This window comes from Pteropus vampyrus, unplaced genomic scaffold (genome assembly GCF_000151845.1).
Source record: "Pteropus vampyrus isolate Shadow unplaced genomic scaffold, Pvam_2.0 Scaffold18, whole genome shotgun sequence".
In the NCBI taxonomy this organism is placed as follows: domain Eukaryota; kingdom Metazoa; phylum Chordata; class Mammalia; order Chiroptera; family Pteropodidae; genus Pteropus; species Pteropus vampyrus.
The window spans coordinates 9,671,486-9,698,040 of NW_011888799.1; the positions used below are offsets into that span (position 1 = coordinate 9,671,486).

General features: G+C 40.4%; 1 protein-coding gene across 1 annotated transcript in view; it reads right to left on the minus strand.

Moving 5' to 3' along the window:
* Positions 1 to 15,583, minus strand: part of TNFRSF21 (TNF receptor superfamily member 21) — a 67,550-nt gene extending 51,967 nt beyond the window's left edge. The window contains exon 1 of the mRNA XM_011354792.2: positions 15,043 to 15,583. Within this exon, the coding sequence (XP_011353094.1) occupies positions 15,043 to 15,129 (87 nt within the window). The 5' untranslated portion in view covers positions 15,130 to 15,583. The remainder of the gene's footprint in view (positions 1 to 15,042) is intronic.
* Positions 15,584 to 26,555: the final 10,972 nt, after the last annotated feature.

The following is a 26,555-nucleotide window of genomic DNA, read 5'->3' on the forward strand; positions in this document are numbered from 1 at the left end:
AAATTTGAAAACCACTGTGCTAGAGGGACCTCTCTAAGAGCTCTTCCAATTCCAGAGTTAACGGCTAAACCCATCTGAGCTACAAAGCTGGAGAAACTGTTCCCCGGGCTCTTCATCCTCACTAAAACCGTGCTGAGAGGAAAAGTTGGCAATGTCTCTTTCCTTTAACAGACACAGGTGGCAGCTAAGAAAAGTTATTTTTCTAAGGCTTTTTAGTGTACTGAAGACTCGTGATCTAAAACTACAACTTTTTCCACCAGCCTGGTGGCAACCCTCTGGTTTATAAGAAAATTAAAACAATGTAACAATTATTCTGAAAGATAATTCTGGGGTGAAGCAATGGGTAGTGAGGAGCAGGGGGATCGAGTTCAAAAACAGTATTTAAGAATGTTCCCTATAAAATGTAGAAAACGAATTTAGGTGATACTTAAAAGCTACTGTTAGGGAAAACACCTGAATCAGGAGACAGTCATTGAAAAGCGCAAGGGAGGATGTGGTTCCACAGTGTAGCAATTAGCACATTTGCTTTACACGCAGAAGGTCCTGGGTTCGTGCCCCAGTGCAGCCATGGTCCATGGTCTACAGCCATGACACCCTGAACAAGCCCGATGTCTAATCTCGAAAACTAAGCAGAGTCAGGCCTGGTTAATACTTGGATGAGAGACCGCCTAGGAAGACCAGGTGCTGTAGGCATAAATGATAATAATTAGTAATAATAATAATAAAAAAAGAAAAATGCAAGGGAATGAGAGCCGGAACACTCAAGGCTGGGTTCTACCTGATCAAGAGCCTGAATTCTCATTTGTACAGAGGAGGGGAAATTAAATCAGAGGTTCATTAAAGCCCCAGGCCTCAAATTTATGAAGCTTTTTAAAAAATTCACATCCTCAGTCCCATCTCCTGAGATCATGGAGATCTGCAATGGGGCCAGGAATTTGTTTTGCTTTGGTTTGTTGTTGCTGTTGTTTTTAAGCTTTTCAAGTGATTCTGATGCCCAACCAAATTTTGGAACCACTGAACTAAGGCCCGACCCCTCTGGCTTGAATCTTCTCTGATCCTGAGAAACACTTTGGAGACAGCCCAATTCCACTGTCAGAGCCCCCTCCTTCTACCTCTTTCCCAACCTGGCTCTTTTCGTTGTTTTAATATTGTTCTTTTTTCATTATTATTCTTATAATAAAAAATGAGCATCACAAAATAGAATAAAATGTTTAAAGTCTCTGCTCAAATCCACTCATCCCCAGAGAAACTCACTCTTTTTTGATGTGTATCTTTCTACACCCTCTTCGGAGCATTTATATGTAATGCACACTTACATAATTTAAGTTGGCTGCTTCAGTCGCTTTTGGTTTCTTTACATATCTAAAGCAGACAGGCTGTACATACTATTCTGTGATTTGATTTTGTTCATTTTTTTAATACTGCATCACTGAAATCTTTCTATATCAGAACATATAGACTACTTCATTCTTTATAATGGGTCAAGTTCTTTGCAACAGTATAGATATGCCTTAATATAGAGATACTTCCTACTAAGGACATGTAGATTGCCTCCTTGTCCATATGTCAGTGTACCATGCATTTTCCTCTATTCTATATTCCTCTCCTTCCCTTAACAATCCCCACCCATTTCTCTTTTCTTTCCTTCTCATCCCAAATGACAGCTACAGCCATGTTGCTCTCAGTCTTTTGAGGGCCGCTGTCTTCAAAGACAAAAGAAGTCTCCATGCAACTCATAACATGAAACTCCTCACTCCTCTCTACTAATATAACACAGTATTAACATTAAAACCATATCTGTATTTTCAGCCTATGGGAAGAACAGACATGAAGAGAAAGGAATATCTGGGCAAAGATTTAGAAAACAGAGTGTTCTTGTCCAGCCTCTGCCTTAAGATCAGTTTTATTTGCTTGTAAAATGAGCATGTTGGACTAGGTTGTATTAAACTCTAACCTTCATAAAACTCTGACCTTCAAGGCATCTGTGTCAAGTTCCACTGTCTTCACGAAGCCTTTATAATATTTCCCAGACACCCAGATTCCAAACAGATGAGCAAACTCTTCATCGCATTTCCTGTTTCTGTTCGTCATTTTGGTGCTAATTATATATTGTCTTGTAATGTTTGTCGATGGCCTCATAAGTGTATATAATGATCGTTAGCAGCACAAGGCCAAGGACATCAGGGACAACCGTGTAGATGGCATTTCCTCCCTTGCTCAACCACTCCAAAATGAAGATCATGAAAATAAATAAAGCGTCCTCTGAGTTAGAGAGTCAGCAAACTAAATCCTGCATGCCACTTGTTCTCGTAAATAAGTTTTATTGGAAGGAACTCAGTCATTGATTTAGGTATTGTCTATGGCTGCTTTTCATGCTACAATGATGGAGCTAGATAGTTGCAAAAGAGACCATATGGCCTAAAACTTGAAATATTTACTACTTAGCCCTTTTAGAGGGGGGGAAAAAAAAAGTCTGCCAATACCTGTACTGATCAGTCAAGAGAAATGTCAAAAAATGCAGGGACTAGGAGTTCACTTACCGGAACCCTCAAGCCTCTTCTAGAGGCTAGCAATGAGTATTGAGGTCTTGGCTTTCTCTCTTGACACTCACTCTCCGTCACACACCAAATCTGATACTTTCATCCCCTGATTGAAACTCTCAATAGCTTTCCACATGACTTAGAACAAAATGCAAAATCTTTCACAGAGATAGGGCATCCTCTGGAATGTCATCCCTGTCCTCCTCTCCCCCAACTTAGATTAGGTTTCACTGTCTCCCCTCATTCGTTTTTTTTCCTATATGACTACCATAATTTTACAATTCCACACTTATCCAGTTAAGTGTCTTCTCCTCTGGACCACAAGTTCCATGAGGACAAGGATGGAGTCTATTTTACATACCGATGCCATCCAAGGACAGTACCCAATTCATGGTGCACCTGACAGGTGTTTGTTGACTAAATGAATGAATGAATTTGCGGATCATAAATAATAAGCAGCAGCAAATTAAAGGATGGTGATAGAGGAGATTGCTGGAGATGAGCACAGGTATAAAAGCAACTGCGAGAAAACCAAAAAGGCTCCGCCATGTAGCCATGCTAACTCAGAGACATAGCAGTCTGGCACCCTTCGGTGTAAGGGCAAATAATTTGTTTCACCCCCGAAGCCCCTGATGATATCACTCTATTTTAACAGAACCATAACTGACTTATAAGAATTATGCTCAGCATGGTGCTTAAGATGTAATTTTATATTACATTACAAGCAAATGTAATGAAGAATTTAAAAAAAAAAAAACCTCATTCTATAAAAAAGATTACACTGATTTGATGCTTAGAATTATAAGCAGCGTAATGAGATTATTCTCCATAAGTTATCTACATTCCACTCTAGCTTAAACTTTAGTTATTTGGAAAATTTCATTTATTCAGGACACGTATTTCACCATCAATAACGGATAAATGAGCAAATTTCAGTGTACCATCCCAAACTGCACAGCATGTAGGAACACTATAAATATTTATTGCGTGATTAAGGTAAAACCCAGGACAAAGCAAATTCTAAAGGAGGGAATGGGTAGCTGTAAAATGACCAGCTTCCAGGGTCTCACACTCACTATGTGACTCACATCACCTATCCTAGCGTCACTTGTACTTTAGGGCACAGAGATGGACCTGACTGAAGACAAGAAGCACCCAGATGTGCTAATATATGTTAGAACGTTGATACCAATTTATCTTTAACAATTCTTATCCCATGGCCTCATCCTTCAAAAATTCTTGCAGTTTACAAGTATAACATATTTATGTTATTCTTGTTCCTTATCAAATTCCAATCATTTTTAATAGAAAATGATGAAATTAAAGGCAAGGATAAGCTTTTATCTGCTCATAATGGATAAGCAGGAAGACCACTTATGAGTTTAATATAGAAAAATTTTAGCTGCATAAAACTAGTATTTTAATAGGAATCTCAGTTACTATGGATATTATAACAAAGTTAAGGCAACCAAGTTACTCCTGAAATGGTGACTATAATACATGCAAAAACCAGGCAGAGCTAGGCACCTCCAGAATTTCTGACCATTTTATTTTGAGCATCACATTAAATTTGTAACAGCAAGGCACTGACTGCTGGGAATTCTCTAGGTTTGAAGGGAGAAAAAGAATGTATGAAGAGGAAAATTCCAAGGATAAGCTTCCATAAAGCGCAGACAGAACTGCTCCCAGTTATGTTATATAAATTGGTTGGCTCTTGCATTTCCTACTATCCTCTCTGATTTAAAAAAGTCTTTTGTTGCTAGAGCAAAAGGAGGGACTGTTGTTAAAGCTGAAAATATAGAAAATGCCAAAGCTAGAACGTGCCGACTACAGGACTGAAAGGAGGCAAGCTTAGGGGACACTGGGAAAAGGAAAAAAATGGGCAAGACTTAACCCAAATATCATCTTCCCCGGAACCTGCAATGCAGATGAGAGTGCACACTCAGCATTCAGTCCTTGGCCCACAGAACTCTATTTCTTTCCATCCACTGCAATTGCCATTTCTATAGGCTAAGACCCCACCTACGAGGAGAAGCCATTTTGTGGATAAGACAGTGGTAAGGGGATAGGGGAAATACTCTTCTGTGCTCGCTAAGAACTTATAGAATCCTTATACAAACCAATGCAAAACCAACACTGGTCAGGTGCAACAGTTCCAGCATGAAAATTATAAGCAAAATCTATTTTAGCCTGGAGGATGCTGAGCAGAACCAGTTCTACCAGTTTCTAGCTGGAGGGTCTGGGTAAGGGGCTCAACTCTGTGTCTCTGCTTCCTCTTTAGAATAAAGGAGATAATAGCAATACTTGCTCTCCTCAGATGGTTTTCACAATTGTTAATACAGATAAAATAGATAGAACATGTGTGACACAAGTAAGTGCTCCATAAATGTTAGTTATTTTAATTATCACTGCTCTACTTATTGTTTTACTATATTTTAGCTTCATTCCCTTGCGATTAGACAGTCTTTTAAAATTCCCCCAATTAAAATGCAAATATCCACTTTCTGAGAAATGTATCAAAGACTCCAGATTTTAAAAAGCTGTAATCCTAAAACATACCTTACTAGACTGGGAGCACACTACAAAACAACAACAATGAGGTAAAAGACAAACAAGGGAGCATTTCAAAACAGATTTAAAATATAAACTTAGTATATAGAAATCAGAAAACACAAGAGAAAAGATGCACTATTATTGAGTGCACTCTAGATAAATGGAGAACGATTTAAGTAAGGATCTTCCAAAGTTTCCCTGATCTAATCCCACAAAATGTTAATGATTCCAGGGTCTAAAACATGAGTGAACTAACTTTGGTGTTGCTTCCTGTGTTTTTATAGCCCACAGACTAAGAGTGGTTTTTACATTTTAAATAGTTAGCGGGGGCAGGGGAGGGGGCGTGAATCAAAAGAAGAATAATATGTTTGTGGCACATGAAAATTATTTGAAATTCAAATTTCAGCATCCACAAATCAAGTTTTGTTGGGACACGGCCACACCCATTCTTCTAGGTATTGTTGCTTAAGACTGCTTTCAAAGTACTACAAAAGCAGAGCTCAGCAGTTTCTGCAGAGACCACATGGTCCACAAAGCCCAAAATATTTACTTACATGTAGCTTTTTATGGGTAAAGTTTACTAATCCCTGGTCTAAAAGTTTAGGAAATGCTCCTGACTGCAGCCCTCCCTTAGTGAGGCATAATTAATATTAGCCTATTGATGGATCCAGAAGGCCTTGCAGACAATGGTGACTCAGTTGAAGCCAGCACTCTCCAAACTTATTGACCACACAATCCTTTATCATCGCAAGGTGTATGAACAAAACACACTCATGTAGTTCTCACCAGCACCATGACGCTAAGGTCCAGAAAAGTCAAAAACCCAACATTAAAAAGATCAAATATAAAATTCAAAGTAATCATAATAGTTTATTTAGCCCATCTGTAAAGAGAACAATTCCTAACTATTAAAACAAAATCAACATCAATAACAAAGAAGATACTCTCAGACACAAAAAACAAAATGGGTTTAAGATTAACATAAAACTTTGTGTTATTAAATATTATAATATCAAAAGTATTAATATGTAAAAATACACGCCATATACAGCTAATACAAGCTTACAATTGAAAATGTAAAGAATTAATGCAAATGAGGTTAACACAAATTCCACTCAATAGTTAAGACAGAGGGCGACATGAGTAATTGCAAAAGTATCTATCACATGGATAAATTTATGACATTCCTAGCAACTACTAGAATGTAAATTTGCACAAGCAAGGATCCGTACATATCTATAATATAGCAACATAAATTAATAAAAACAATGAGCTCCAATGCTGGCAGGCTTGTGGGATCGAAGGCACGTTTATAGGTTGCTAGTGGCACTCTAAATTAACTTGGTCTTTCTAAAGACAATCTAGAAACACACAGCGAGAGCCATAAAACTGTTTGCTCGTTTCCTGTGACCCAGAATTGCACTTCGGGGACTACATCTCAAATACACCTCTCTTTTGAGAACAACCCAAAAGGAAAAAGAGCAATTGGTTTGTACAGAGACAACTTCATTGCTAGGGCTGCTTGCTTCCAGTGAGAGAAAACCAATCCAAGCGTCCAACAGCAGGGCGGCTCAACACACCGCCAACTGGCTGTTTTTAAATGGCAGGCATGGAGGCTTCAACTGACATGAAATCATGGATACCTCGAACTTAGTAATAAACATCCACACTTTCGGTTCCCCAATCCTACCCAATCCTGCCCCAGCCTTCCCCTTCAAAGCAATCAGACCACCAGAGACTCAACTCAGGAACCAGGGAGTCAGCCTTGATGATTGGTTTCTTTCAAACCCATCTGCCCCCTCGTATCTCTCCAAAATCTTTCAAATCTATCTAGTAATCCCCATCTTCACTCACCACCCCAGAACCATCATCTCTCCCCTGAAGTACAGCAAAAGATTCCAACTGCTCCTCGCTTCTGCATTTTCTTCTTTAATTCATTCTCCAACAGAGCTTCCTGAGTGATCTTTTAAAAAATCTAATTCGGGCCATATGATAACCCTGCTTCCACTGTACTCCGAGGGATGTCTTGACACCTGCACACCTTTAAAGGTCTTGTATGATCTGGCCCCTGACTACCTCTTCAGCCTCAGTCTATACTTCCTTTGCCCCTCTTCACTAAGCACCAACCACAATGACAGTCTTTCTATTCCCTGAACATGCAGGCTCTTTCTTACCTCTGGGCCATTCCACATGCTGTCTGTTCCCTCTTACTGGCATACTCTTACTTCTGCTCCTTAAGTAGCCTCTTCCTCCTTACACATCACCTCCTTCTGTCTTCCTTGATAAAGTATGAACTTCAAGAAGGAGGGACCATAAACAGTCTTTTACTATCATATACCTAGAGTCGAGCAATGTCTGACATTTAAGAGATGCACCGTAAATGTGCATTAAATGAATGAAAAATAGAAATATCTTCTCTGTAAGAGAAGAGAAATAGATATGTAAAGAAAAGCAGAACACAGACAAGTACATACACATTCATTTTAACTACACGTAAATGTTTATACACTGTCAAAAAATAGAAACAAATTGGGAAGAAAAATAAAGAGAACTGTATACCCTCTAGGTTCTTCTAGTCTGCCAGCCTGATTAAGTTGTAAACATTCTTTGTTAATAACTCACTTACTCTTGAATTATAGCACATATTAGTGATATATAGCTCCAGTTCCAACTGTTCTCCAACTTTAGAATGAACAGTTAGTTTACAACTTCTATGAGTCATGGCAATGAGCCAGAAACACAAAAACGAGTAGTTCATTGTCTGTCATCTTTGAGAATTTGAAATGGAATATAAATATTGGCCCTGAGCATTCCAGATGAAGAGAGAAGCATACCCAAATCTTGTCCGATTTGGTATTTTCCTGGACTTGGTTTTAATAAAAGATTTAAACCCAAGAGAGAAACTCTGGACTTCTGGAAGTAAAGGAAGAGTGAGGAGTGAATAACAACCAGTTAAATTATTCTGGGAAAACTGTCACCATTTGAATCTTTTTCTCCCTTCCCAACACTCCCACCTCTCCTAATCCTGATTAAGATGACCTGGCCATGTTAAGATTAAATCAGATAATGGTCTTTTTTTTTTTTTCTCAAAAGTTCTTTGGGAGACCAGGATTCCAACCTCTTTCCCAGAACCAGTGATTAAATTTCCTCTCACCTTTTGCCTTTCTTTAGTCTACACAGTATCTACAGTCTCTGAGGAGGTATGTTTAAAAGCTTGCTTAGGAGAGCTCTATCAGGAAGTGTGATAAACCTCACACAATCATGGAGTTAAACCAGTTTCTAAGAGACCTGAAATGAAAAGTTAACAAAGGAAATTCTAACAACAGATGATGCAAACCGATGCACTAATCCTACACAAATAATCAGGTTGGCAGCAAAGAAAACCCTAAAAGGTCCTCAATTTCTCAGGATAAGTGAGTTGAAACTACATTGCTAAGCAGAACCCATGTCACACTGTTACTCACTAAGCAAATATTTTTCAATGACCCAGTAACAGGAAAGCAAAGTATCCATTCCCTATTTATAACATTTCAATTTTAAGAGTATCTTTCCATCTTAACCATGGCACCATTGCCCGTCAGAGTCACACCATAGGAAAAAAGCTTGCCAATGACTCCACGCCCTCTCCTTTCAATACACACACACACACACACACACACACGCACACACACACACACGTTGCTCTTACTTTATAATCAGCCATCATTTGGGCTAAACTTCCAAGTGCCATCATGGAGCAGCAGTGCTCATCAGGTGGAAAGAGAATGTTCAACTCTCGGATAAAACCATTCCCTTAACAGGAAACAAAATTCCAGTAATTAAGGTTATTCATCTTCTACCCAGAACTTGGCAAAAAGAGCAGTGCGTAGAAGCCACGGTGGCCTAGATTTGAATCCTCTAACAGTTGCCAGTTGCTTGCCCGTGACCCCTCTTAAAACCTCAGCCCCTCAACTGTAAAATGGAGCTAATGCTACTATCCCTTGGACTTGTAAGATTTACTGAGATCATTTGTAGAATGTATTCAACATTGGTAAGTACTCAATAAATAGGAGTTAGCAATATCAATATCAAGGATTAATATTAACAGCCACTGATATTGCTTCCCTCTGAGTTCTCAGTTCTAAAGCCCTCTTGAATCCACAGCTGCTCCCATTTGACTCTAGGACCCATGGACTCACTACTAAATCCATTAAACTCACATTCCTCCTCCCAAAACAGATTTGCAAATGGTTCCAAGCCACTGAGCCACTAAGCAATTCTGGTGGCAGAAGAGTGCATGGGAAATTATATAAAGATCATATAATGAGTTTTGCTATGACTTAGCTTACTAAGACCCCTCCTCCTGTTTTTGTTTTTGTTTAGAACAGTCTTACACATAATTTTCAAATATTCTAAAGATAGGGCCATAGCTCAATGCCCTAACTACTCACCCACTGTGTGCTCAGGCCCACCTGTCTGAAGTCCATCTGAGCACAACTTTCCCACCACTGAAAATGTCTGTTATCTCCAAGGCCAGGATGCTGACATACACACACACACAAAAAAAAATCCAGATAGGGAGAAGACCATTCCTGGTGGCCTTTAGCACCCCTCAGGAAGAGTGAGATCACTACTGCTTTGAATCAACAGCCTAATAAAAGGGAGCCCCACCTCTCTAGAGCCCAAGTCTAGCACCCACTCATTGACATTCTGCCAGCTTCCTCCTGGGTTATAACCTCTGTCCAGCTCCTCTCCTCTTGGACTCAGGCTGGAAATGGGAGGGGGTAGGAAAGCCAGGTGGCAGCATCCAAGCCAATTTTAGATTCCTGTTTATTTTTGATATTTGACAAATACAAACAGTGGAGTAAGGCCAGTATTTATTCATGATTTCCCCCCTATTCTTAAAGAATCAAAGTTCAGCAGCTGCTACTCCAGCAGCAACAAAGCCCATTTAGCTACTGCTAAATGGAAATTCAATTCTGGGGACCAAGTTGATTCCTTTTCTGACTTCAGTTTTCATTCTGTCAAACAGACATATCTGTGACTGCTGATCCAGACTGAGTCTGCTCCAAACAATTATCAGACAGATGTCCAAAGGCAATGAGATAACCTGGGTTCTTCTTGCCACAGAAGCAAAGCACTTGAGTTTGCCAGGAAGTTACCAGTGACCTGGCACCACCAGACTTTGCCTAGTCTGGTTGGGGAAAGAAGGCCAGCAGAATATTAGTGCTTACTGGAAGAGGCATTGCAGTTTCCACAATGAAAAGTCAATTCATACTGGCCCCAGAAAAGTCTGATGATGCATCTGACCATTTCTCGTCACCAAAAAAATAATTTAATAAAGGTTACTTAAGCCAATTATAGTTCACATGCTTTACAAAGGGCCAGCTGAGTACAAAACCAACTTACAACTTGCCTACGGGGGCTCCAAAGAGGCTTTACCTCTCCTCTTCACAGACTGAGTCAGTGTGAAGTTCAAGAGTGATGTCTCAGCCTTCTGATCTATGATGCAGAAAATACACAGACCACCTTCTAGAGCCAGCCCAGCAGCTCATACTTACTTGCCTCTATCCAATAAGGACATTCCTGGACAAAGCAGCCTTCTGCAAACTGTCCTGGAAAATATGGCATTAACTGTGCTTAACATATTCAACCATTTGATAGAGTATGCCCAGATTTAACTACAATAACATATGTAATTTAGCCAATTGATAGATCTCTTCCAATTTACTCTTGGGTTTTTTGTTTTGTTTGTTTTTTTTCTTTCCTGAATTTAAGTTAGTATACTTTCCATTACTAGGATTTTTTTTCCTGGCTGATTTAGTTTGCTTGTGTATTTATTTACACTAGAGGTTTGTCTGTTTGTTTGTTTCTTTGTTTTGGACTGGACCTGAGGCAGGTTCAGCCATATGACTTCAGAAACAGTTCAGATATTTTAAAAAAAAAAAAGTTTGATCTCATTCTATATACATTTTGACAACTGAGATGGGAGATTTATGGGATAAGTCAGAAAATTTGCATTCCAGTACAGGTCCGCATTTGCCATTCTGAAGATTATAAGTCACTTCCCTTACTGAGGCTAAAGTAGGTTATTCTGAAATGTGGAAGGTTTTTCTTCCTCTGACTTTCAGACTAATAGCCAAAATTAATTCAAATAGTTAAGATTTTCACATCAATCACATTTTACATATTACTTTTAGTATGTTCACCCACCAATTACATAGGAAAGAGTGAAGCCCAACCAACACTACCGATAGCCACGTACATTTTATATACCATACAAATTGTACTTGCAGGCAAGATACAAATCCTAATTCATCCTGGGGTTCCCATTGCCTTGGGACAGTGCCTCTCTCAGAGAAGGTGTTCAAAGTAAATGGAAAATAAGTTGTTTCCTCAATCTAGGCGGTTTTTTTTTTCCCCCTCCAGCTTTCTCTTCCAGCTTTCACACTCGAGGACTGTGGAGCTGAGGTATACAGAAAGGAGAAAATCTTTTGTATATTTTATCAGCCCTAATTCATAGTTCTACTTTAACTTGCCACCAAGTCCATTCAGGACTTCAGCCCTCACCAGACCACTCCATGCCTGCTTAATCAAACAGCCAAAGTCAAGTGCCACGATACCAGATAATTAACTTCGATAAGTGAAGGTCAGGTGATGGCACTAAGCCAGACGTCCGGTCTCAATGACAGTGACAAACACTAATACTTGGTACTTTCTAGGCTAGCACACACAGCTGGACAGACTCTTATAGCAAATTCATAATACATGCAGAATAGCAGTTTCCAAAACTTCAAACCTCATTCCTTATCGATAACACTCCCTTCTCTTCTGACTGCCCCAACTGCCAACATTCTGTCTGTCTAGTCAAAGCAAGCTCCCTGTGGGCAAAAAAAATATCTCTGAGTGGGTTGTGTCATACTGGGCAATGCCTTCTAGGGCATTCCTTAACACTGGCACAAACCGAAAGGTCTCATTCATCTTCTCTCCAGACTTTGGCCTAGAACATATAATATTTTGTCTTTCGGTTTATGGTTTACTTTCCAATATCATGCAGACACAACTCATCAGAAACAGAAGTGCGAGCATCAAGAACACTTCCTTCCAAAGGTGCTCATGTAACTCGCATTAATGTTCTGCAACAAACCACCAGTCTCAACCTTCCCACAATGAGCCTTCTCTGTAGTTACATATTTCATCATCTAGCAATCTGGGGTTGTGAAACAGGCACTATGGCACGGGAGAGGAGGAGAGCATGGGCTGAGGGGTCAGGCAGTCCTGGGTTCCAGCCACAGTGCAGTCACTTGTGAGCTGTGTGACCCAGGACAAACCAATGAAGTTTTTGCAGACTCCATTTTCTTATCTGTAAAATGGAGATAAGACCATCTGCTTCACAGAGATGTTAGGAGTAAACAAGATACTGTATATAAAGCACCTGACACATAGTTTTGTATGTATGTATATATGCATATATATCATACTACATGTTATATATATCTTATATGAAAGTATATGTGTTAGTTTTTTAAGCTTATAAGTTCCCTTTCATATAGTTAGCCTGTCATGACATGAAAAAAAATGTCAAAAATATAACATTGCCACACAATAAAGGAGAAATTTGAAAGAAGAGGGGTAACTGAAAGCCATAATAAACAGGACATTTTATTGAGTTCATTATTTTTTAACTCATTATTTTTTAATCTAACTGCAATATATGGGTAGGTCACACACCTCCGCCAGAAGTGTCCTGAGCATCATAACATGTTTACCTGGGCTCTGTTACCTGGTATCTGTCATTTTCACATGGCCAAGAATCCCAATGGGATAAATAATCTTTAGAACAATGTAACAAGATCATCATGTTATAGCTTAACAACACCTGTCAAAAGGACAGGAGCTTGCAGAGTGGGGATAGAAAAAATAAAAGACATTGCCTCCCCATCCTGCTGGGGAGTTATAGCATTGCCCCTGGGAACCCCTGGTACACCCCCTCAGTCACTCTTCAGGACAAAGGGGTTAACTCCAAGCTATTCCATAAATGGAAGAGGAGCCTTCCCCGTTGTAGTTAGCAGGAGACCAAGGATTCCTATTTTAATTAACATCTTGACATTGCTTCTAAGCTCCACTATACATTTTATTTTTTAAAGAGATAGGAAAATGCAAATTCTTAGGTCTTCGGTTACAAATCCAATGCACAGTTTCTACATAAACTGAGTTTAACGATTTAGGAAAAGCAACCTACACTTTCATTACATCAAGACCTTACTTTAAGCACTTAGCTCACACTAAAAGGTAAAAATAAATAAAATATTGCACTGATTTAAGAGTTAATCTAAGAGTGGACTTTATGGGGAGCATAATAATCAGATGTGTTGGAGAGACCTTATAGGCATGTGGTGGGGTAGAGTAATAGATCTAAGGCTGAGAAGGAGGAAACCAAAGGACAGACCTAACACCACTGATATTAGAATTACTGTTCTCATGGATTTAGATGGGTTTCTCTCCACACCAACACCGTCAGTCCAGGTTCACTGCTTGAAGAGACCCCCTTTTGCTCACCATCCACCACACTGGTTTCATAAATATAAATCTTGACTTTTCCATTACTATATAAATGGGCAGAAAGGAGTCTCTGAAGGAAGACTGGGACTTGCCTCATTATAAATGCTAACAGCACCAAACTTTTCTTTAGTCTCTCTCTTCCCCTTAAAACACACACTCACACAGGGAACCAGAGTGTCTGTAGGATGAATTCCCAGGCCATAGCAACTGCAATGGCCTGGGATCTAAGCAGATCTTGGCTGGCCAAGCATTAAATCCTCTCCGGAAGGAGACAGCCAGCTTGCCTTTCCCTTGCGCAGCCCTGCCATGAAAATAGGCTCTTGTTTTTTTGTTTTTGTTTATTTTTTAGCTAAGACTCTCCATCCACCCAGCAGAGACAAAAAGATAGGCATAGGAAGCTTATGGTGGCTCAAAGGCTTGATCTCAAAGAAATTTTTTCCACCTCACTTGCCCTTTCCTCCCTAACATTTGGAAGGGATCTGGGGAAGTTGGGGATAAGTTTTGGATCAAAAGTGGTTTCTGGCTTTGACCAGGTCAGTGATAAAGGACAAAGTAAGGTATAGAACACGCCTTAGAGCTGAATGTAGTTTAAGTGCTGAAGAAGGAACCTGCCCCACCCTGCAGGGTCACTTGCCTGGCCACAGGTAAACGAGGGATAGACAAGAGTGAAGAGAATTTGTCTTCCTTTATGTAGCTCTCTCTCTCCCTTCCTCCATTCAAATGCCAGCGCTCAGGGAGCATTTGGCTGGGAGCCGGCGCTCTGGAGGCTCGGGAGAGTAGGTCCTAGAGTTCTTTTTTTTTTTTTTTTTGGCGTACAGAAACTGGACCCACCCGAGCAGACATGGGGGAGGGGCGGCTTGCGCCCTGCTAGAGACTGCAAAGCGCGGGTGCACCCGGCGGTCTCCAGTGTCCGGCGCGCACCGGTACCACTCTCTCCCACTGCGGTAGCATCCCGACATGACACTGCAGCTGCAACAAAGCGGCGGCCGAGGCCAGCTTTCCGCGCCGCACAATGCAGCCCCGGCCCCATAACACGCGGAGGGGGCAGCTGCCAGAGGCTGGGGATGGAGGGAAGGGCTGGGGGCACGAGAGGCGAGAGTACCGGGAAAAAAAAACCGAAATGCGCAAGAAGCCCGGGAGCCACCTCTAGCGCCTCCTCCAGTGCAGTCCGACTGCAAGGAAAACAATTCGCCTTCATTCTCGAGCCCCGGCTGAGCCCCCAGGCTCCCCCAAATGACCAGTCGGAGCCCTCCGGTGTGTTGCCCTCCCTTGCAAGCCCCCTAACCCAGCTGGCTCGACCCCGTGCCTCCCGCAGCCTGTGCCCGGGCCTGGGACCCGCCCCGCTCCGGGAAAACGGCCCCTGCAGCTCCCGCGCGGCCGCCGGCGGCGGTCCCCCCCGAGGGCTCACCAGGAGGAGAGAAACCGCGATCATCGTGGCTCCGGCGCTGCGGCTACAGGAGGCGAGGGCAGTGCTGCCGCTCGCAGAGGTCCCCATCGTTGAGCCCGGGGGTCGCAGGGGCGCCGGGAGCGCGTGGCTCTCCAGCAGCTGGAATCGGCGGCTGCTTCTGCCCAGCGCCGCATCCACCGCCGCCTCCCCGGCCGGGAGCCCATCTACCTCCAACACCCCATATGCGCTGCGGTAGCCGGACAGCCGGGCAGAGGAAGGAGGCGGCGAGGGAGGCTCTGGGGGTGCTCAGCACCTGCCCAGCGGCGCGGCTGCCCGGGCTAGGAGAGGCAGCCGCGGCTGCAATTGGCGCCTCCCGGTGCTCTCCTCCGACAGCGGCTGCGGAGAACCAGGGAGGAGAGCTGGGCGCGAGGGAGCAAAGGAACAACTTCCCATAGCGAAGCCTCCAGCCACTGCCAACCACGGTCCTCCGCTGCCCAGACCGGCCGGCGAGGGACTAAGTCGGTGGCCGCCGGGCGTGGGGGGACACACGTGGTGGCGCCGAAGGGGCGGGGGATCGGCCCTTTGTGATGTCACCCGGGAAGAGGCCGGGCTCTTTGTGCGAACTGAAATAGGAAGGCGTTCCAGGTGGAGCGAGGAGGCAGAGGGTGCCCCTCGGTGTTTGCTGAAGAAATTGCAGCTGCTTATTGACTCAGGGAAAGCGCTGCGAAGGGAAAGCGCTCTTTTTCGTACGCCGCTGATCTAAATGCTCAGTGGTCTTTACAAAAGCATTTTGCTTTGTAAAATTTCCTCAACTATTGATTAACTCATTGCCATATTTTTAGTATGGTTGCTTAGACATGTTTATTTTCTGGAAAGAGGATATGAATTCAGTAATGCATAAGGATTAGCTTTGCCATATATTTGCCATAAAATCACTCTCCAACCCCCATCTCCTCGCACACATCCCCACTTGGGGCTTTTTCTATTTCTGCCAATGCTGCACAATTCTCATTTCTAGAATGAAAATCATTGTTAATTCCTTCCTTTCCTTTAGTACATTCCTAGTCAATCTACTTTTCCTATTCTTTTTTTTTTTTTTCTCCATCTTTCTAGTTTAAAACACTGATTACATCTCTGGACACTAAAGAAATGGCCAAAATTACCATCTTGCCTTGAGATTTGCCTTATTTTTCAATTTATCCTGCCCACTTTGGGAAGTTCTAGTAAAATTTCAATTTTGAAAAATGTAAGTACTCACCTTCTATAATGAAACTAACAGTTGTCCACATTCTGAGTAGTGACTGCTTTATGGTCGGCATCCTGAGCTGATCCATGAAGGAATGGCAGGAACAGTAACAAGAACTGATCCTGCCTTTGAGGAGCTCACAGTCTCAGAGAGGAGAAAGGCTAAAAAGATGACTAAAATAGTACAGCAGGCACCAGTGGGATGGATTGCTATTGTCTCTCTATAGGTACACACCTATTTTCAGCTGATTGTGTAGCTGTCTGGAATTAAAGACTGTATTTCCCAGCCTACTGTGTTCCTGGGCATGGTCATGTGACTAAAGTTCTGGCCAAGTGGAATTGTCATGTGTGTCTTCTCGGAAGAATTCCCATTGGCTAGGACTTAGTTATTCATCATCCCTCTCACTTGGCCTGTCACCAAGATCTGCTAATTCTATATTAATCAATTCTAATGTAATTCTATGTCTATCATTGCTTCCCCTTGCCCCTCCCCTGTATCCCTTCTGCTCTAGTCTCACTGTTTGCTTAGATGACTACGCAAACCTCATGATTGGCATTCCCGCCTTTCATTTTGCCTGGACCTTTCAGTCCTACAATAAATCTCTTCTTCACACCCTAAAAAATGAACCTTAGAACCCAAATCTCACCAAAAGCACAACAAAGATTCCTTATTATTCTCAATTTGGAGTCCAAAGTCCTAATAAAACTACTCGTATCTCATCTCTGCTTATAATGTAGCCGACTCCACTGCTACAAGATTGAGTACGCATGTACAGATACAACACACAGAGCCTTAACTTCCTACATCTAGCTCCATTTTCCATGTCCGCTGCCTGCCAATCCCAACGAACCCCAGGTTCTAATCCTAGTAGTATGTTTCTTGACTACGTGGTCCCCGTCATACTTCCAAGCCTTTGTTAGATGTTGCTCTCTTTTCATTTCCTTTCCTCTGCCTATTGAATTCCCATGAACCTACCCTTTAAGACCGAACTGAAATGGCACCTCATCTGAGAAGTCTTTCACTTCTCTACACTCATTAGACTTCGTTGTTTCTTCCCCTAGTTTTTTTCCCATGTGGCTCTATTATAGCATATATGATATTATACTATAGTTAATTTACCTCTCTGTGTTCCTGGGCAGATTTTGAGCTCTTTGGAGCCAAAGCTTGTGTCTTAATCGTCTTCCTATCTCCATAGTCGAGATTCAAGATATTCACCTGGCTCAATAAATATCTGTTGAATGAAGCAAACTTGCAAAGTTTGATAAGCATTGGAATATTTAACATACCCTATGTACCTTTTCTTTTTCCAAATCCTAATTCAAACATCCTGAGTTGTGTTATATGAACAATAACAGGTTTGATTTTGTGTATTATTACAGTGATGTGGGAAATGACTGGGACAGTCTTGGGTTAAACAACTGTTGGGAGCTCTGTTTCCTTTAAAGAATCGATTTAAGAACTTGTTGTTCTTTGGCCTAAGAAGAAATATTGGCCTCTCAGTAACAGATTGCAAGATTAAGTGCAAGAGCATGAGTTTGATCAAGTCTCCATAGTGACAAAGAAGGCACTCGAGTAAGATCAAATGGGAACAGAATCACAAAGCAGGCATGGTTTTCAGAAGCTTCCTTCCCTCCTGGATGATAAAAAAGGGATTGTTTGAAAAATAAAATAACTTTCAGTCCTTTGAAAGTATGACACCTTTGTCTCATTCCCAAGTATAATAAAGTGATTAAATTATTTCATTTCTCTAAAATAGAGAAACTACAGGCAGCCCTGTAAAGTGGAGCTCACCTTGAATTGTCCATTATCCATGTGCATTAAAAGTCCACACCTGTAATGTTTTCATTTTACTGTAATCTTTTCCTACTCCAAACCCTGAATCATTTCTCACTTGATGGAAGAGTTGATGAGAAAATAGACCTCATTTAATAGTTTAATCAAAAGATAATGGGTTTGAGGAACCACCAGACATGGATCAAATCTCCCTGTACCACTTAATTGGATAGGTTTAGGCAAGTACCTTAATTTATTTTTTTTAGTATCTTCACTTGTAAGACAGTAAAAACTATCTCATAATGGTGAGATGAGGCATAAATTAAATAAAATATGTAAAATTCCCAACATAGCACTTGTCCCTTAGTACGTACTCAATAAATCAACTTCCCTTTCCCAATCTCCTTTCGAGATGATAATCCTTCATAAACTACTCTAATTAGAGAAGAAACATTAGGTTGAAAAGTTTGCAATTTCTTTAGAGAGACATTAAAATTTGGAGTTAAAATATATAGAAGAATTGCTTACTGTGACATCATGCAACATAATGTTAAGAAAAATATAATAGTTGGGAGATCTGCCTTCTAATTTTAGCTCTGGCCTTATCCATCTATGCGAATTTGAACAAGTGAACAAGTCGCTTCTCTATATCTGTTTGGGTTCTTTTTTTGTTAAGCTTTCTGATGTGCAAAATGATAAATATGAACTAAGTGATCTTTTATGATCCTCTCTACTAGTGAAATTCTAGGATTCTAATTGGTTCATATGACATACTTTCTCCTGGCTATGAAGAGTTCAAGCTGTTTGAAGTAGGAAAGCAGAGAAGATTGAAAAAGGAAAACGTTGGGAAGGAGGAGATCCAAGAAGATGCTGGGAGGTGTGGAAGGAGCATAGGGCACAATTACCTTCTGTTCAGAAGTTGCTTGTCCAGTTTGGGATTTATCAAGTCACCGGCTTCTCCACTTCTCTCACTTGCTCTTTGACTGATCTCCTTTCATCCACTCAATCACCAAATATTTATGAAGGGCCGGCTTTGGCACAGTAATTTGCTAAGAGACAGGGTTGCAGAGTATCAAGCAAGTTCTCTGCCTTCCAGAAGCCTGCAACAAAATTAGGTAGATGAGATGAACACACATGAAAGCATACTGGATCAGACTCCAATTTAGTACCAAGATGTGTGGTCCAAGCTATATATGTATAGAAGAAAGTAAGATTGTTGATGGTTTGAGTACTTGGGAAAGGCTAGATGGGCTATTCCTTAAATGGGGAAATTTGTATTAGAAGCAACTGGTTGAGTTTTTGAGGCAGGGAAGCAACACAAGCAAAGGAATAGAGACAAAAACATGGCATTGTCATTTCAAGCTCTAAGATATTCTCCCTCTAACCGAACACCCTGTCCTTGTCTCTCTCCTTCAGCCCATCAGCCCTGCTGAGCCTGCCCTGTATTCTCTCAAAGTTTCTGTTCTATCTACCTATTCCTGCTCTCCTAGTCTGTCATCCCCCCTCCCATTGTCACTTTGTCCTAGAAGTCCTCACCCTGTGGCCTACCATTCCTACCTTACAATATTTATCCATTTGGGCAGAAGTCCTGCCTCTGTCTTCTCAGACCAGTATTGATAAAGAAGTCCCATCCATGCTAACAGAACTCCATGCTGTCCTACCTGAGATTAGTCCTCACCACTCAGTGGCAAGCATGCTTTTTTCTTTTACTTCTGTTTTCCTCAAATCCTCTGCCCCTTGACCCCTTCACCCTCATCAGCTAATCTTGACATCGTGGGTCTATAATGAAAGCTTCCTCCCAGTCTTTCTGCACAAGTCTGAATCATTTTTTATCTTCGCTCTCCTTTTCTTTCCTTATTTATTTCTGTTTCTGTGGTTATAGCACAGTCTTTCTTGCCAGGGTTGATGCTTCCTTTTATGATCTTGAGTTCACTGCTCCTGCCTCCTCTAAGATTGTAACTCTTTTTCCCTCTGCATCTTAAAAATGTCTCTTCTTTTTCTCCATTCATATGATGTCCAAGTATCTTCATTCTTGAAAACATAAATAATCACATACACAAATAGAAGAAACCCTTGTACTTCACCATTTTCCACTTCTTTCTCAAATAAACCAACACCTCTTTTTGCTATCACTGTTTTTTGTTGTTGTTGTTATTGTTGTTATTGTTTTTGTTTTTGTTTTTGGTGCCACATTTTTCCATTCACAGGCCTGATTCCCAAAATCAAACTCCTTTTTCTTTGCCTTCTCAAACTTCCTACCTCCTAATCCCAAAATCTACTCTGCTACTATGATCTGCATTTTAGCAAAGTCTCTTGTACCTTTGTATGTCTTTCTATTTCTTTCTACAAACAATCTAATCGAAGATTTTACCACCTTTGCTTAACTGAATTACTTAGCTTGATTACTGGGTTACTTCTTTCTCATCCATCTCTTCTAACATTCCTACATACCATGGCCAAATTATACTTTCTAAATCACAGCTTTGATTATTTCTCACAACTGCCAAAGAATCCTCAATGGCTTCCCATTGATTAAAAAATTAAGCATAAAATTTTCATTTTGACATTCAAGGCTTTCCAAAATATGGCCTCAACATCCCTTTTCTGCATCTCACCCAACATCCTCTTAGCTATAGAGATTATGAGCTTTTCACTGTTGCTAGAGCATACCATGCACTTTCTTATTAAATGATTTCGTTTAATCCATTTTCTTGGCCTGGAATCTCTACCAGCGAGTCATCAATCAAGACTCATCTTAATATTTTACCTCCCTATTTAGTCCCATTCAAATCAGTGAATGTTCATGGAGGACTGACTATGTATAATGCATTAGCTAGGCAATGTAAATATACAATGATGAGTGAATACAGGTGACTTCTGCCTTCGAGAAGCTAGTAATATTACTGAGAGGACATATTATTGGCAACATGTAAATATATTCAAATTTTGACACTCTACTAAATACCTAACTAGAGTCTGGCACACAGATTATGTGATGCATGTTTCTTAAACGACTGAAACATTGTTATATGAGATATAAACACAGTGCATACTATGCATAGTGCATAGTACAGACTAGGAAGTGAAGATTCATTTCAACTGGGAGCTCACCTGGGAAGACCTAAAGAAGGTAGATTTCCAGTAGAGAGAGGCCCTGCAGTGCAATGGTTAAAATCCTGGGCACAACACGAAGTTAGATTAGATGGGGTTGTTCTGGCAGTCCATCTGCCAGTGACAGGAGGCCTGCGACAAACAGCCTTCTTTCTCTCTTCTGAAAATTCCCACCTTATTTCTTGGGCCAGCTCATTCTGCAGAATCCTTTCTCTCATCTTTCCTCTAACTAACATTCTCCCAGCGCACTTCTCGAAAACTTTCTGGGGTCTATCCTAAGAAAAGCCCAAACTATTTTGCATAGAAAAATCTTCACATCCTAAGGTTATGAAAGATTTTATTTTGTTATATAGAGCCCATTAGCCCCCTTTGTCTTGACACCGGTGGACCTAGTCTTTCCATTAGGCATTTTGCAAAACAAAGGAGTTTTCTTCTTTACCAACTTCAAAAGAAGAAACCTGACTCCATTTCTGATGGGAGCAAGGAGACGGGTTGGGGCATTGTAGTTAGAGTGACACTAATAGTCACCAAAATGAACTGAACATTTACTACATACTCTATGAACATTTACTATATATGAGTCCTTTATATACATTATCTCATTTGATGCACACAGCAAACTTTCATAGTATGTATTATTGGAATCATCACCCCATTTTACTGATAGGCTTATAAAGGTTTTGTAACTTCCTGTAGTTACATACCTAGCCATTGTTCTAGATTTGAACCCAAGTCTTTCTGCTTCATAGCTCACCTGGCTAGTGAATACACAGGAGATTGCCTCACAGAAATAGGTTGTTGGTTTCAGATCATTTGGATAAATAAATACTCCAGCACCTCTCTTAATAATAAGGACAGCATTAAAAGCCTCTAACAAATGCACAAACAACTTCATTAGCAAGAAAAAAACCGATCCAGAGTCACTTAAGCAACAGAAATTTAGGCCATATAGTCTCATACTCTTCTATTCACCATCCCCCACACCTACCCCTCCTCACCCCTTTAAGGGCCTTCAGGTGTTTTGCGATGACTGACTTTTGGTGCCCTGCCTGTGGCAATCAATCTGAAGGAAAAAAAAGGATTTTTTTCGGAGAGATAAATTTACCTTCTGATTAAATCTCTTCACTTTTATTCTCTTCAGTACTTAATACGTGCAGTGTTTTACAAGGGGTGCCCCAAAGATTGTAGCACAGTTTAAACTTTAGTACTTTCAGAAGAACACATGTTATAAACTTACAAAAACATTTAAGTTTAATTTTTTAACTCTTTTGTACAGTTACTACTTTTTTTTATCTTTTGGAATAACACATATTTGATTTTTATTTTTGTCCCTCTCATTGGAGATGGCAATTATTGACTAAAAGAAAAGAAATTAAAATAAAACATCAATTATTCAAATTCACCAAGATGCATAAAAGTAAAGAAATTGAAATAACACTTTAAAATGCTGTGTTGTTATTTTTGTTGTTGTTTGTAAGATATATACTTTTGAAGTAACCGAAGCTTAAAACTACATTAAGATTTTTGGGACATCCTGCACATAGTATGCTTTAGGCTGAATTGAGGTAACCTGCTCTATCTGAAGTCACTTACCAAGCAATATGAACACCCAAACTTTTCTTGGAAAATAATCATTTCACTGAAATATCTAAAATATTTAAAAACCTTAGGTTAATCAACTATGTGGTGATCACTTTGCAAGATTTTCAGCCATCTCTCTTCACAGCACTAAAACTAATGCTAAATAAAGTATTCATAATGATGAGTACAATAGATATTTGTATCTTAATGCAGTGTTTTCTAGAACTGATTTATGAACAGTGTTGTTTGAGAAAAACATTGTACTTACATGTCTACGCCACAAAGCAGTTAAACTCTGTCTTTAATATAGGGTTGTTTCCTGTTTTTAAAGGTAAGGGCTAAAAATGACTTTTTTGGTTGCTAAATTGGTATTTTATGTAATTATTCTCTTAGAAGTAATTGTACAAATAAAATTCATTTGAAGGCATTAAATTAATATTTTCCTAATAAAACAATTAAATCTGCGTACAAGCAACTGAAGAAAAAAAGAACCGTACTTTCAATGCTATTGCTTCTTTTTCAGATTCTCCTGTTAGGTAGGCTGAAACAGAGGGATTTGCAAGACAGACAACAGAATTTAAAGATGGGGATGCCAGGAGTAGGGAGTGGAGATTTATCTCTGCAGAGCTCAGAGAAGGGTACAACTTCAAATTTCATGGGTCAGAAACTTTTAGTTTGAGTGATTACTATATGCCAGATATTTGCAAAAACATTATCTCATATTAATCTCATAGGGCAAGAATCCTTAACTTTAGTTTGTAGATGAAGAAACAAATTTTCAAAGGCAAGCAGCCAGTTCAAGATCACAGAGCCAAGTAATAAAGCTGGAGTCCTACCCAGCTGCTTGTGGATGACATTTTTTTATCTTTTGGAATAACACATATTTAATTTTTATTTTTGTCCCTCTAATTGAAGATGGCAAGTTAGTGGTAGAAACAGAGACAGTTTGAGAAATGCAGCTTCATACAGCTAAGATCAGAGAAGAATTTGAGATCCACCTCCCCCTTACCAGCTGACCCTCGCTGAAGGCAGCTCTCTAAATTCTCTATGTATATTGCTGCCCAGCTGTTACATATCCACACTGTTGAAAGATTATTGCTGCTTTCTTCTCTATTCCTTTACTATCTATTCATTTTAAATAGTGATTAAGCATCCACTACATGCCAGCCATTGCTTTAAGTTCCTAGTACATGCAATAAACAAAATAGACAATAACTCCTGCCCTCATGGAACTTACTAAGAGACTTTGTTTTTGTTTTTGTTTTTTTTGTAGGCTGAATTGTGTCCCCCTCAAAATTTATGTGTTAAAGTCCTAATACCTTGTACCTCAGAATGTGACTACATTTAGACATAGGGCCTTTAAGAGGTATTTAAGTTAAAATGAGGTCATTAGGGCAGGCCCTATTCCCACATGATTGGTGTCCTTATACAAAGAAGAGGTGAAGACACAGACTTGTACAGAAGGAAGACCATATGAAGACACAGGGAGATGGCGCCATATGAAGCCAAAGAGAGAGACCTCAGAAGAAACCAACCCTGATGACATCTTGATCTCAGACTTCTGGTCTCCAGAACCATAAGAAAATAAATTTCTGTCATTTAAGCAGCCTAGTCTGTGGTACTTCGTTATGACAGCACTAGAAAATTAATACAGTTATACAGTGTGATAGTGAGAAATCAAAGCAGAGAGAGAGGGGTTGCAACTGTAAGTAGACATTTGCATAAAGATCTGAGAAGACAGGGAGGGAGCCATGCATATGTCTGGGGGAAACAGCACTTGCAGAAGCCCTGGGCAGCAGTGTCCTCGTTGTTTTGGAGGAACCCCAAGAAACCCAAGTGCTGGAGAGTGGCAGAAGATAAGGTCAGAGAGATAACAGACCAGATTCTGGAGGGCCTTATGGGACAAGGTTAATATAGTGGCTTTTTCCAGTGAATCAGGAAGCCACTGAGCAGAGTTTCACAATCTAATGTGTGTTAATCTGGGTCTGCCTGGCTGCCGTGTTGAGAATAGACTGTCGGAGAACTGGGGTACCATTTAGGAGGTTATTGGAATACCCCAGACTAGAGAGGATGGTGGCTTGGACTAGGATTGGAGTCAACAGTGCCAACCCTGCCCCACATTCTCGCATCCTAATCCTTAGATAGAAAAACCTCAAGTACCCATAGAAACGACAATTAGATTATTTGGTCTAAATACATGCTCTTCTTATAAATGAATGCCTGCTTTGCATTATAGTCGTTTTCATAAGATTATGTGTGCTCCAACTAGAATGCAGGCCACTTGAAAGTACAGCCCTTTCTTATTCATGTCTATATCATCCTGCAGCACCTGGAGCAATGCTCTCCATACAGAGACTTGATAAACATTTGCTTATTTAATTCAAGATTAGCAGTAAATCTAACATTTTTTCTGGAATACATTGACTTGAGTTGATATAAGAATAAAAATACATTTAGGAAACTTACCCTCCAAGAATTTATATTCCAAGAGAAAAATGGGGAGAGGGAGGGAGAGGGAGGGGGAGAGAGGAGGAGAGAGAAAGAGAATATTATGCAGCCTTTTCAGTTCTTCCTTTTTTTCTCTCTTCCCACCTTTTCCTTTCTTCTCCTTCTCCCTCTTTATTGCTTTTGGTTTGGTATGACACCTGTTATAAACACTGTAACATTTCCTTAGAAAAATGTCTACGTTTTTATTAAAATTCTTTTGGTATATTGGTACTTTCTAAATTTTTTCAGAATGTCATACAGCTCTTTTAAAAAATTTAAAAGAAGAAAGGGAAAAAGGGAAGGAGTGGGGGAAGAAAGGAGGGAGGGAGGGAGGGAAAGAGGGAGGGAAAGTTAAAAAGGAGGGAGAATAGATGTTCACCTTGCTAGATATATCCCATTAGTTAATCCGTGCACTTGTGAGCTGGATGTTTTTACCCACATTTACACACAAGAAAAACTGAGGTGTGAAGAAATGCAATTACATACTAAAGTTACACAGCTACTAAGTTTCAGAATCAAGACTTGAACCCAGGCCTGCCTAACTGGCCTACTCTTTGTACTCCTTTTTTAAAAATATACCAGAGTGATGAAATTTGTCAAAAAAAAGTTATGTTTTATTTCTGTTATCGTTAATATTGGGTTTTGCCTTCTCAATTTTGATCAGTGTAATGACTGAATTTAAAACTCAAGGCTCACTTTTCATCCTCTGCGTTCTCAAAAATGAGCTCCCAAACCTTCGTCATTTCAGCTGCAGGAGATGGTCAGAGCTGAGCCACTACTGGGGGGGCACAGTGAAAGCTCTCGCCTTTCAAAATTCTCCTCTTTGCTTTTTGAGGAGAATTTTGAAAGCTGAGCCACTACTGGGGGGGCACTAGGCTGTCTTGAAGGTCTCATTCAGATCTTGACTTTAGGATCTCATTAATCTAATAAAGATGTGAGATTAGAATCAAAAGATCTTTTTTATTACAGTACCTTATCCCACATTAAGGGAGGTAGGTTCTAAGGACTCACTCCTTTCTCTTTATGGAAATTCAGTGACTATTTTGGCTTGCCATAACAAGGATCAAAACTACAGGAGAGGGACTGAGATGGGTGAAGTGTGTTGTGAGGAAAAGGGGATGGGAAGTGGGGAGACAGGAAAATAGAATATATAAAAAAACAAGCTAAGAAGAACAGGCTGAAGCAGTCAGGACTAAATTAGGAGCGCCTGAGGTTTGCTGCTTTCAGACTAGTCCTAATCACATTATTTGAGTGTACGTAATGGGTCCAGTGCCTTTTGTCCAAGTGATGTTGGCACATGTCTGCTCAAATAAATTAATGCTCCCATCTCCACTGA